Here is a 13,230-nt window from a genome sequence, read left to right on the forward strand (position 1 = left end):
TCAATCTCAATATTGTAATTTAAAAAAAATTGAAGAGGGGTAAAACATATGTTGTAGGAGATAAAAGTTTCAACGAATGGTTAAATATTTGAACACAGAAATTATCTTCTTTCCATAAGTAATCCTCTGAATCAAATTTGAACAAATAGTTAGAGAGATAACAACTGAACTGTTTGATAATATTGGATCAAATTCCACTCCTCTAATAACGATATCTTATACGTATGCTGCTAATGATGGCCTTAACTTAAATTCGATAAATAAGATTGGCAAAAATTTCACAAGAAACCCCAAAACTCCGAGCCATTTATTATGAAACTCCAAATGGACTTTTTTTTTATTCCACTGAATCCACCATTGTTCAAGATCAAATTATCCAACTGCTCTCAACTCTAAACATAAAAATAACGATACCTTGGGGATTTTTTGTCCTCCAGGAAGTACTTTGATCAATTGATGACACATTCTTGACATATGTTGTCAGGACCTGATGAACAACCAAGGGCCCTATCAATTGAGTCAATTGTCAGGAAACCTGTCAAGTGAGCTGAAGCTTAGAGACTCGACGCGAGAGCTGGCGAACATGAATGTTGAAAGAAGACTGGACTGATATACAATACGTGGAGGGTTGTTATGCAAACCTTTTTAACTACAAGGATAATTGTATAAAAGTCAATAAACTGTTATAGACAGTTTAATCTGTTTCTGTTTGTTGTTAAGCTCGTGCACGTTTTATGCACGTTTTGATTTTCATTGCCTGTTTCTGTTTGTTGTTAAGCTCGTGCACGTTTTATGCACGTTTTGATTTTCATTGCTTTGGAGCTGATGTATAAAAGAGAAGTTGTAAAACTGATGCACGTTTTGATTTTCATTGCTTTGGAGCTGATGTATAAAAGAGAAGTTGTAAAACTGAAATAATCAGGAAAGAAATGAAATAGAATCTGTTTTTCTTCTCCATTTCAGTCTCTGTTTCCTCTCATTCTCAATTCTTATCTACGTTCCCTCTTAATTTTCTTAATTCTCCCAGTTATTTCTATCACCACTTCCCTTTAGTTTGTTTCAGGCTCATCATGGCCAGAAACAGCAACACCAGATTCGACAGAGAATTCAGATCCTCACAATTGGTATCAGAGAAGCTCGAGTCTGAAGCTGTTGATGAAGACTCCATGGCTGATCCTGAAGAAACTGTTACTGAGAAGGCAAATCAGGAAGAGAGATTGAATTTTGTCCAGGAATTCAAGAACTCCAAGAATCCAAGCCAATCACTCGACAAGATGTCAAGCCCATCCACAGTTCTTCAGAAGGGTGCAGAGCGGAATTATTAACCCAATCGAATGCTCTTCGTCACCTTTCACACAATGCTCTATCCTATAACGGAGGAAGTGTTGCATCAAGTGTTTTCTCCATATGGGTTTGTAGAGAAGATCGTCATCCTTCAGAAGTCGGTTGGCTTTCAAGCTCTTATCCAATTCTAATCACAGCAAAATGCGATGGACACAATGAATTCTCTACAAGGGCGCAACATTTATGATGGTTGTTGTCGATTAGCCATACAAATTTCTAAGGATCTTGGCTAAGAAATCTTGGGATCGGGGCCAAAGGATGATCGTCAGATCTATTCCAAGAACATTTCTGTTGCTTCCCCAACCTCTGTTGAGAATCCTTCAAACTTTGCAAGAAACAAAGGAAGATAACCACTTGGGTCAAAGGCAAGTGCGGAGAATACTGATGTTGATGCAATAGCTCAGCCACCTGTTTTTGCATCTGCATAGAAAGATCATTCAGAAAGTAGTGAGACCCATGATGAAGCGATCAAAGAGAATGTTACTGAGAAGCAACCTGAAGATACTGATGATGGTGACAGACCTACAAATGTGACAAGTGAGGCAGAAATTTCTCAGAGCAAGAAGGTGAAAGGCAGTTCGAGTATAACATCAAAACAATCCAAATCACAAGCACAATCTAAAAGTGGCAAGGATTCAGGCAGCAAAGATGTTTCAAGACCTAGAGGTGGCCCACGAAACAGAGCTTCCAATCTTGGAAAATTATCCTTCGATGATACTTCTGATACTTCAAAGAAATCAAGAGAGGACAGGGAAATACCAATGTCAGGAGATATAGAATCAAGCAAGGGAAAGCCAAAACTCAAGAAGCCACCATGGCCAATCTCAAGCAAGAAGAAGGAGACTAAGAAGATGAAGTTGTATGCTTTGAACGGATCGCCGGAGGCTCAGGTTTTTTTAGCACTGCCTCTTGATGGGATTTCGAGGGCCGAGCTTGAGGAAAAAGTTGGTGGTCTTGTGGCATACGTTGATGCTAGCTCAAATCCTCATGTTGAATCACCTCAGGTTCTTGCCAGAAAGAAGCCAAGTGTTATATGTGGAACAAATTTGGATGACAATGGAGAATTTCAAGTTGAGTATGACTACTTGGTGAAGGTTCGGGAATCAGAACAACAAACTGAGCTTTCAGGGGATGAATTAGCTCAAGAAGTAATGATCTTGAGAGAAGTTCAACATAGGAATATGGTGCGTGTTATTGGTGCATGTGCAAAACCTCCAAATTTTTGCATAGTTATAGAGTACATGCCTGGAGGAAGTCTTTATAGTTTTTTTCACAAGCAGGATAACATGCTGGAACTTTCTCTGTTGCTGAAGTTTGCACTTGATGTATGCAAAGGAATGGTCTATCTGCACCAGAACAACATAATTCATAGGGATTTGAAGACAACCAACTTGCTAATGGACAATGACAATGTTGTGAAAGTGGCAGACCTCCGTGTAGCTCGATTTCAGAATCAAGGGGGAGTCATAACGGCAGAAACTGGAACATATAGATGGATGGCACTCGGAGCCAGAGCAAATACATTTAACACCCCTAGTGTCGTGGAGCATTGTCATTTTCTGAAAGAGGTAGAGTCTGTTAATGAAACTGTTGTTTTTGAAACTGGAAACGAAGTTGGACCCTTTAAACGTTGGTCATTTAAGAGATCCAAATTGGTCTTTTGTCTGCTGGTTTTGGCTATGGCTTGTAGTTATGCACCATTGTCTGATTCGACCATCATATCTTCTTCCATTTCCCTTCGGAAAACTCATTCCTTGCCTGAAACTTTAGCAAAGGATGTGAAGGATCTGGTAATGGTCATTCAGTACTTTGACCCTATAAAGGAACTTGGGAATTTATTGGATTTGGTTAAACAGTTACCTACCATTGACCTTGAGACAAGGTCCAATTTAAGGGGAGGGAATTGTCAGGACCTGATGAACAACCAAGGGCCCTGTCAATTGAGTCAATTGTCAGGAAACCTGTCAAGTGAGCTGAAGCTTAGAGACTCGACGGGAGAGCTGGCGAACATGGATGTTGAAAGAAGACTGGACTGATATACAATATGTGGAGGGTTGTTATGCAAACCTTTTTAACTACAAGGACAATTGTATAAAAGTCAATAAACTGTTACAGACAGTTTAATCTGTTTCTGTTTGTTGTTAAGCTCGTGCACGTTTTATGCACGTTTTGATTTTCATTGCTTTAGAGCTGATGTATAAAAGAGAAGTTGTAAAACTGAAATAATCAGGAAAGAAATGAAATAGAATCTGTTCTTCTTCTCCATTTCAGTCTCTGTTCTTCTTCTCACTAAATTTCTTCCTCTCATTCTCAATTCCTATCTACGTTCCCTCTTAATTTTCTTAATTCTCCCAGTTCTTTCTATCACCACTTCCTTTAGTTTGTTTCAGGCTCATCATGGCCAGAAACAGCAACACCAGATTCGACAGAGGATTCAGATCCTCACATATGCAGAGTTAGAACCGACGGTGTTAACTAGGGGGTGTTCCTAGGAAAAACTTCAGGGGGTTTTGTGCGGAACTAAAAGTCCTTGAGGGAGTTTTGTGGGAAGCGCCCCAAACTTTGTCGCTCTGTTAAATTTACCCAATAAACTTGGATTTCGCGAAATGCACTCAACCAGGAGAGACCCGGGGTTCATAGAGACACAGGGGCTCTTTTGCAAAAGTCACTTCTCTTGTATGGATAAAAAAAATCCATTCAAGCAAGGGAACGGAGAACCCTCCCCGCAAGAGGCAAGCGAAGTGGTTTTCGGACAGAATTAGGGTTTTAGAGGATGAGGTGAGTTCTCCTTGACATCAAAACCCTAATAGTTTGCGAGGTTTTTTCCTTCAAAATTCTTCATATTTCTAGACTTATTTTGTTGCTGAGCTTATTGATTCTAGATGACCCAGCCCAAACCCCACTATAGAAAATGTTGATCTCCTCTATTAGCGCTTTAGTCCAAATCCCTAATTTCACATTCAGAAACCACGAACAACCCAAAAACCAGTTTTTGTTCTGGAATCTAGCTCTACCTTTGAAAAGAAATAATGGGCAGAGATCAAAACTGAAACTTGGCACCAAAAAATTGGTGGGCAAGATTCAATCAAAGCCTTCAACGAAATGGGTTTCTTATGGTGGATCAATCCCCTCGATTTTGAAATCTTTGAATGCTGTTGAGGATCTCGATGAGGCATTAAAGCCGTGGGAGAGAAGCCTTAGCAGCAAGGAGAGGACCATAATCCTCAAAGAACAGACCAATTGGAAAAGAGCTCTTCAGATTTTTGATTGGTTCAAAAGCAAGGGTTGTTATGAGATTAATGTGATTCACTACAATATCATGCTTAGGACTCTAGGGAGAGCTAGGAGATGGGATCTCATGAAGTTTCTATGGATTGAGATGAAATCCAGTGGAGTTACAGCCACAAATTCAACTTATGGGACCTTGATCGATGCTTATGCTAAAGGAGGAATGCAGAGGGAAGCACTTGTTTGGTTAGGGGAGATGTACAAGCAAGGAATGGAGCCTGATGAGGTGACGATGGGGATTGTTGTTCAAACCTGTAAGAAAGCCCGGGACTTCCGAAAAGCTGAAGAATTCTTTAAGAAATGGTCGTCCGTTGCTATTGATGACGATTCCCTAGAATCTCGCCGAGGCTGCAGCTTATATACTTACAATACACTGATTGATACTTATGGAAAGGCTGGGGAGCTTAAGCAAGCTTCAGACACTTTTGCTCGAATGTTAAGAGAAGGCATTGCTCCTGATGTAGTTACCTTTAATACTATGATTCATGTGTGCGGAAACCACGGTTTTTTACAAGAAGTTGGTGCATTAATGTCATTGATGGAAGAAATCCGCTGCTTTCCTGACACAAGGACATATAATATTCTCATATCGCTTTATACGAAGAGTGATGATATTAATACTGCAGCTGGCTACTTTTTGAAGATGAAGGTAGATGGTCTTGTACCTGATATTGTTAGTTACCGAACTCTTCTATATGCCTTTTCTATAAGGAATATGGTTGGTGAAGCCGAATTGTTGGTCATGGAGATGGGAGAGCAGGGACTTCAGATTGATGAATATACCCAGTCAGCTTTAACTCGGATGTATGTAAGAGTTGAGATGCCTGAGAAATCTTGGTCTTGGTTTGAGAGATTTTGTGATAATATGAGCTCAGAATGTTTTGCTGCTAATATAGATGCTTTTGGTGAGAAGTGCCACATCAATTTAGCAGAGAAAGCTTTTGATCGCTGTTTGGATAGGGGTAAAGTAAGCGTCCTTGTCTTCAACGTGATGATTAAAGCCTATGGGGTATGTAGAGAGTATGGTAAGGCTTGTGACTTATTTGATAACATGAAGAGTCATGGTACTTTACCCGATGAATGCACATATACTTCACTCATACAAATCTTATCGAGTGGCGGGTTGCCTCGTGAAGCAGCACTGTATCTAAAGAGAATGCAGGTTATGGGTTTTATAAACAATTGCATCCCATTGTCCATGGTAATAACGAGCTTTTCTAGGAAAGGTGATTTGCAAAAAGCAGAAGAAATATTCCAAGAGATGGTTGGGCTTGGCTTGAAACCTGATATTGTTGTGTACTCTGCCCTTATTAATGGATTTACTGAAATTGGAAGTGTTGCAGAAGCCCTGAGCTACGTTAAATCGATGAAAAGTTCTGGTTTTGAGCCTAATGCTATTGTATGCAACTCTTTGATCAAGCTCTATACCAAAATTGGATACTTGCAAGAGGCACAAGAAACTTATGAACTTCTAAAAGCATTGGGTGATGTCCCTGATGTTTACTCTTCTAATTGCATGATTGACCTTTATTCTGAGAATTCTATGTTGCAAAACGCTGAGGAAGTTTTCTGGAATCTGAAGCAAAGAGGAGAGGCAAATGAGTTCTCTCATGCGATGATGTTGTGTTTGTATAAGAAGTTAGGCCACTTCAGTAAAGCTTATGAGATTGTCCAAGATATGAAAACACATGGACTTCTTACTGAAACACTGAGCTGCAATAATGTGATCAGTTTATATGCATCAGATGGGAGAATGAAGGAGGCTGTCTTAAATTTTCGGCAGATGTTGGCCTCCGGTGTGCAACCTAATGATGCTACATTTAGATTGCTCGGAGATGTTTTGCTTAAAAGAGGTGCATCAGTGAAGGCTATTAAACATTTAGAATTGCTGAGGAAAAATAATGCTCATAGTGGTTTGCATGAATGGGTTAAGGCTCTATGTGCTGTGGTAAGATTGGAACATAATTTGCCGAAATTTGGTGGTACATTGAATGGTCATTATGAATCAATGAATCTAGAACACTGTTTTCATGGCTGACAAGTTCTAAGATCCTTTATATGGAAGGTTCTTGAGCTAATTTTGGAGAATGAGTGAATATCAGTTGGTAGTTCCAAGCACGTATATCAGTTGCTTTTTGGACATTGTACAGGCCTTATAAATGCAAACACAGAAATTAGAACACCAGAATAACTCGAGTTGGTTTTTGTTCCAGATATTTTATGGGGAGCTCTGTTCAAGGTAAGTTTTGATTTTATGAGATTAATAACTTATTACTTCAGAATCTGTTTAGTTATAAGATTTTATGTGGCGGTCATAAGTGTTAATAAAATAGTTGAGGGGCGCTGAGTGCTATTTAAGCCATGGACGAGGGGGATTATCTGCAATTCACCCTTACAATCTAGATATGGTTTTCAGGTTTACATGCATATTGCCTTGAATAGAACAATGAAGGATGTTGATTGTTTTTTTTTCTCTTTTTTTTTGGGGTGGGGGGGTGGGGGTGTTGTGGGTGGAGGGAATATATTAGCTCATGAATCATGGGAACTTACGATGTAATCAAGGTTTTGTAGCAAAATTAGAAAAACAGGCTTGGAGATGAAGATTTCTTATTTAGTTGAGAATATATGTATCTTTTGATTCTTGAATCACCTTATTCTAGCCTGAACATATGTTTTTGTTTCTTTTGTTAACTTTTGGTAATTTCTTATATTGTCTACCCTTTTTGTAGACATTTACTCTTGTTTTTCTTTGAGTGGGTGATACTAGCCCTTAACAAATCCTTGGCTGGTTTCTTGGAACAACATGTTATAGCTGCATTGAATATTTTACTGAAGTCTCTTATACAATCAAGTAAATTTCCCTCTTTAAACTTTCTGCAACTAACTGTGAATTCAGAAGAGGAAATATACAAATGTGATTATTGATGATCAGTGAATTTCCCTCTTTAAAGTTACAATCATGATGTTTTCATGTATGAACTGAGAAATAACTACAAAAGTATATTTAACCCTAAACTTTTCTTGATTTTAGCGAACATATTTCTTTGTGCATAGTATAAGCTTGTGAAACTTGTGTCTTGTTTGTCTAATACATTAGAGCTAATCTTTTTTACATCATGCAGATTTTGAGTAGAAGTTTCCTCCAACTTCTCCCTTTCGCTTTTGTTCATAATTCACAACTTAGATCAATGGTTTTAATGATTTCGAGAGCCGATGCCCTGGGTTTATTTCTTTCTTTAGTGACCATTTCTCCTTTTTTTCTTGTTACACTTTGATTACCATATCGAGTGCAACCAATTACACCTTCTGAGAAGAGCAGCCAAGTAGACACATAGGCTCATATATTACAAGGGACATATTGATCACTTTCCATTATGTTATTTAGACCTTACTTTATTCAACTTTAAAATTTTTTGAATGGATTTATTTTCGTATCATCTGGAAAGGAAGTCTTGTACTATGACTTGCTTACATTTGCGCCTACTGTACTGGTGAAATTGAAGCTTTAGGAGTCACTCACAAAAAAGATAAATGAAGGATGATGGCTGGGTAACATTGGAGGAAAATAACTATACATTTGTTTCTCTTTTTTCGTATATACTTTTCAGAAATTTCAAATTTCCTTTCCAATCATCTCCTTCTTTTTTTTCCTTTTCATACAATAGTCATTTTTGCACGATCCTTTTCTGAGTCATGGAAACTGGTTGGGCGAGTGCCATTCTGTTGGAGGGCTGTCTGTTTTGTTCCTTCTCTTTAGTAAGAAAGACGGCACTATTAATAAGAGAGATTCCGATCTTTAATGATGATAGTGGAGTTGTTGAGCTCAAGTTCAATCTTCAAATCTTAGTTCCTCCGAGCAAATGGGGCTTGGATCTTGCAAATAAGGTCGATATAAAATTTTTTAGTCGTTCTAGTTATTAGAATTTTATTGTCTTGCATCATCTTGAGCACCTGGTATAGCTCGAGTCATCTTGATCATCCATTGATCAGGATTACCGAAATTAGGGCGCAAAACCTATCTAAAGCAATATATAATGTCTCTTATGAGTGTGTAAATAGTGGTTTGAGTTGTTTTCTATTGGAGCAAGAGAAGAATATGTGACCAAAATATGGTGGGAGAGATGGTTGTTATCTTGCAAGTAATGTTTTTCCTTATCAAAATGTTAGTATGTAGTGATAATGCACATATTCTGTATTATTTATAAACTGGACTGCAGTGTTTTTGTTAAAGTTTTTTTTAATAAAAAGAATCCCACATACTTCTTTCGATGAGAGGCTTAGTTCAAATAGAACTACAAAGAAGGGCTTCAACCAAAATTTCCCTTTCTTAAACAGTAGTTGAATATCGTGTTACAAGTTATGTAGTGTCAGAGATGTAATTTAGTTGGTCCATCGCGGGGTAGAAAAGAGTGTTGCAGTTGGAGGTAGGGAATGCCTATGTATGTTTGCTTCACTAGATATCGAGATTAGATAAAAGTAGAACGATCTTATTTATGTTTATCCAGCGGGTAGGATTTCCCCTTACGATAAGTTTTTTGACTTTGCATGCAAATAATATTGCAAGCTTGAAACAAATTAAAAAGTACGATTATTGCTTTCATAGAAAGGTTTTATAAGTTCTGATGTTTTTATGTTCTTGTCATCTCAGGACCCTGTGATGGCCAAGAGAACTTGGTTGGAAGTAGGGGTGCATTCGGTCCGGATACGGCTCGGATATGATGCTTATCATATTCATATCCGCTTACCCATCTCGGATACGGATACGGATATACCTCGGTAAGAAAAATTTATAACCATATCCGCTAAAATCAGATACAGTTACAGATATACATGCGGATATATAAGCGGATATGCATGTAGATACAAAACAGATATGAGAAAACCAGATAGTATTGAGAAAAACATAGTTCATGTGATACAAAAGAGTTTGTTAATATGTCAATTATAATTGAAAAGTTAAGATTAGACATATTGATTATCAAAATTAACCACAAATCCATAATCTAAGAATCGAAACTATCGTAAGAGTATGACTAATATGTATTCGGATATTTCGGATACAGATACAGATATTTCACTACGAAACCATATCCGTAACCATATCCTATCGGTTATAGATTTGAATAACCATATTCGTATCCTAACGGATACGGTTACAGATATTTTCTCGGATACGGATACGGTTTAGCACCCCTAGTTGGAAGCAATTAAGAAGGATAAAGGAAGAATATGATTTGTAAAGTCAAGCCCAAAAATTTGGGATAAAGGTTTTGGTGTTATTATCAGATAATTTGTGAGGTGGTTTACCGCTGCATGCATAAAAATCATAACTACACAAGCATGTTAATGTGTCTACTTCATGACTAACCTTAAGAAGGATCCTTTATCTCAGGGTTGCCGTTGAAACTATAAGCAGCTGAGGTGGTTCATTGTTATAGAACTTGATGACTGAATCCGTAGCATACTATGAAGTAGTGTTCATGCATATCATGTATTTGTGAATTAACTATTATCAAATATTGTTTTTTCAAAAATTTCAGTAACATATTGGAAGGAGGGAATGGTACAATTGGGACAGCAATTCTGTATAGGTGCTAGTACAGTTATTACATAACATTCTGTATTCCTCGTCAATGATATTATTGGCATGAAATTGTTGGGAGAATCTGTCCATGTCAAGTGCGATATGGTAATGAGCTTGTGTGTATTTTTCGACGGGACTCCCATGAGGGGCTTAGTTTAGTTGTGAGTTCATTTGTTTTTTTGAATATAAATTGGTATTCTGTAGAATTGCCGTTGTCCTTTTATGAGATCAAATCCTAGAAAATTGTAGAGCTACTGATCTCTAATATCATAGGAAATTCAACTTAGGGTTTCGGTAAAGATGCGATCTTGAGCGTGGATTCTCAAATCGATTAGGATTTGATAACTGATGAGAGCAAATTTAATGGGATTTTGGATAATTACGAATGGTCGAAAGGGATTATGGTGTGAAAGATTTGCTAATGTTAGATAGCAAAAGAGAGTATAAAGAGATTTAACTCTATAGACGGAATGATTTCCTAATTTACTTGTTTAAGAATCATGGCCTTTGTGTTCAATTGTGAATTATTGAAATAGCCAGGCTTTATAATATATGAAAATAATTGATGAGTCCAAGGTCTATACGATCAAAGATTAGGAGAACTTGTCAGCAGAAGCAACAGCCTGACATTGCGATAGCCGGGTTTAAAGAGATGAAAGGATGATGGGTTGCATCTTAATTTTTGAATAGATGAAACGGATATTTGTTTGATAAAAATGCTGTTAAAAGTAGCTACCGCTGGAGCAGCCTCGTGGCAACAAACCCGCCAAATTAAATCTTTGTTAGACAAATTTGCAAAATAATTTTTGTATAACAGCCTAAAAATATCTCACAGAAGAAATAAAGGGAAAATATGAAACATCTCATGTTAGGATTGTTTCTTTGATTCTTTGTATAACTTAGAAAAAAAAAATTACAATTTTTCTTATTGGTTTCCCGATTTACAAAAGAGAGAAGAATCAACGAGGATCATTCTCTTTGTTTAAAACCGAGTTCTTCTTGGTGACTATGAGGGCTTGAATCTTGTTCTCATTGACGATTCGAGCACTTCGCTTTGTGGAACGTTGTTTTTTCCTCTTGACTTTTACGTCGGGAAGAACTTGCAAGGCAAATTTAGAACTCTAAACGAGTTTAAGAACTCTGCGAGAGAGTTAATTTCAGAAAGAAAATTTAATACTTTTTAGGTGAAATAAGCTAAACAACTAATCTCAAAGTTCTTTAACCGAAAATGGTTCAAAAAGCTAAGGCAAATGATCTCCAAAGCTCCAACAAAAGCCTTAACAAAAGCCTTAACCAAGTTCCATGTTTCAGCGAATAAATCCAGCTATTTATAGGGTTTAAGGGGTGTAACTGACCCCTTAATTCGCTCCATAATAAGGGTTTAATGGTCCCATTATGTGAAAAACGATTTTGAAACCGTTCAAATCGTGTTTGAAATAGTCAAACGTGAGGTTCGCGTTTAGGAGTGAGCCTCGTGTTCAATTCTGTGAAATGCGGAGGTGAGCCCTGCGTTTGGCTTTTGAAATGCGGAGGTGAGCCTCGTGTTTGAAGCTGGGAACGCGAAGGAGCACCATCGCGTTTGGCCTTGAAGAGATCGTCAGTTGTAATCTCGAATTTTACAAGGATCGTCAGCTTGTAATCCTTATATTTGATTCTTGAAAATGTGAGAGTCGTCAATTTGTAACTCTCGTCTGTTGTGAAAGTCGTCAGATTGTAACTTTCATCATCAGTGCTTTATGAGGATCGGCTATCTGCAATGTTTTTAGACAACCTACAAAATCCCCTCCAAAGTTTTTGAAAGATCGCGGTTGACTGGTACGAATTTTTGAAATACTTTGGATGTCGATTTTGATCTTCGTACTGTTAATTCCTTATCATGAAAGAGTTTTTCACTACATCCGTTTCGAAGGCATCACGTGTTAGACCCGAGGGGGGGGGGGGTGATTAGGGTCTTATGCTAATCTAATCCCGATTAAATTCCAATTAAAATAATGTTGATCAATTTGTTCTAGCAAGAGATAGATATGAATAAGAACGATAAGAAAAAAGCACAAATAAAAATATACGATAAGCAAGCACAAACACAAGATATGTTTACGAGGTTCGGTCCTCACGACCTACGTCCCCGCTCCTCACCTCGAGGAGATATCCACTATCACAATCCGGTTTGGAAGTCGGAACTTCTACACACTCGGTTTACAAGATCACCGAAAACTCTCACACTACACAATCACTAATTAATCACACTTTACACACTAAGTGTAGGAACCTAGCCCGTGTCCTCCTCCTCAAGTGCTCGGGTGCAACCTCTTCCTAGGTTCGTCAACCGACGCCACTCCTATTGGATTCGACCCCGTCTCTCGTCTCACACTTCTCTTGGTGTATAAGTGTATTACAAGTGATACTCACAAAATAAAGATTAAATACAATGATTTGTTCTCACTAACAAATGAGAACGCAAATGAAGCTCACACTCACTAAATCACACTTTACAACCCACACTATATAGTATGAAGATATTAAGCTCAATATGTGTATGTGATAACAGTGAATAAAAATAATACAACTCAATAAATATAGCTAAGATATGAAAATTAAGTAGAAAGCTATATGTAAAGATGAGTTAGAGAAAACTTCTCCATAGACAAGAAGAACAGTGGATGATGAGATTAAAAATCCTCTTCTTGTAGTAGGAAAACTTCTTTTCAAAACAGACTAATGAAATCAGCTTAAACAGCTCTTTTAAACATACTTAAGATTTTGTTAAACACAAAACTTAGATATTGTGAAAGAGAGCAGCAATGAGGTATTTATACCCACTCAAAAACTCAGCAAAAACCAACTTGAAATGATCAAAAAGCCCCCAGAGAACCGTTGTAAAAATAGCCGTTAAAAAGCAATGATGACATCGGCGGTCGACCGTGGAAATCCGCGGTCGACCGTGAAATCTCGCGGTCGACCGCGAGGCACAAAAAAATCTGAGAACAGGGTTTTAAAGCTGGCGGTCGACCGCG

At 37.8% G+C, this 13,230-nt stretch overlaps 1 protein-coding gene across 2 annotated transcripts in view; it reads left to right on the forward strand.

The window, feature by feature from the left end:
• The window catches only part of LOC109820406 (pentatricopeptide repeat-containing protein At3g23020), a 24,394-nt gene continuing 15,141 nt past the window's right edge, over positions 3,978 to 13,230 (forward strand). The window contains exons 1-3 of one of the 2 annotated variants that reach the window (XM_020386539.1): positions 3,978 to 6,871; positions 9,281 to 9,408; positions 10,025 to 10,422. In XM_020386539.1, the coding sequence (XP_020242128.1) occupies positions 4,256 to 6,670 (2,415 nt within the window). In that variant the 5' untranslated portion in view covers positions 3,978 to 4,255 and the 3' untranslated portion in view covers positions 6,671 to 6,871; positions 9,281 to 9,408; positions 10,025 to 10,422. Of the gene's footprint in view, positions 6,872 to 9,280; positions 9,409 to 10,024; positions 10,423 to 13,230 lie in introns of those variants that run through there. The other variant, XM_020386540.1, reaches the window with a different exon arrangement.

This window comes from Asparagus officinalis, chromosome 8 (genome assembly GCF_001876935.1).
Source record: "Asparagus officinalis chromosome 8, Aspof.V1, whole genome shotgun sequence".
NCBI classification, from domain to species: domain Eukaryota; kingdom Viridiplantae; phylum Streptophyta; class Magnoliopsida; order Asparagales; family Asparagaceae; genus Asparagus; species Asparagus officinalis.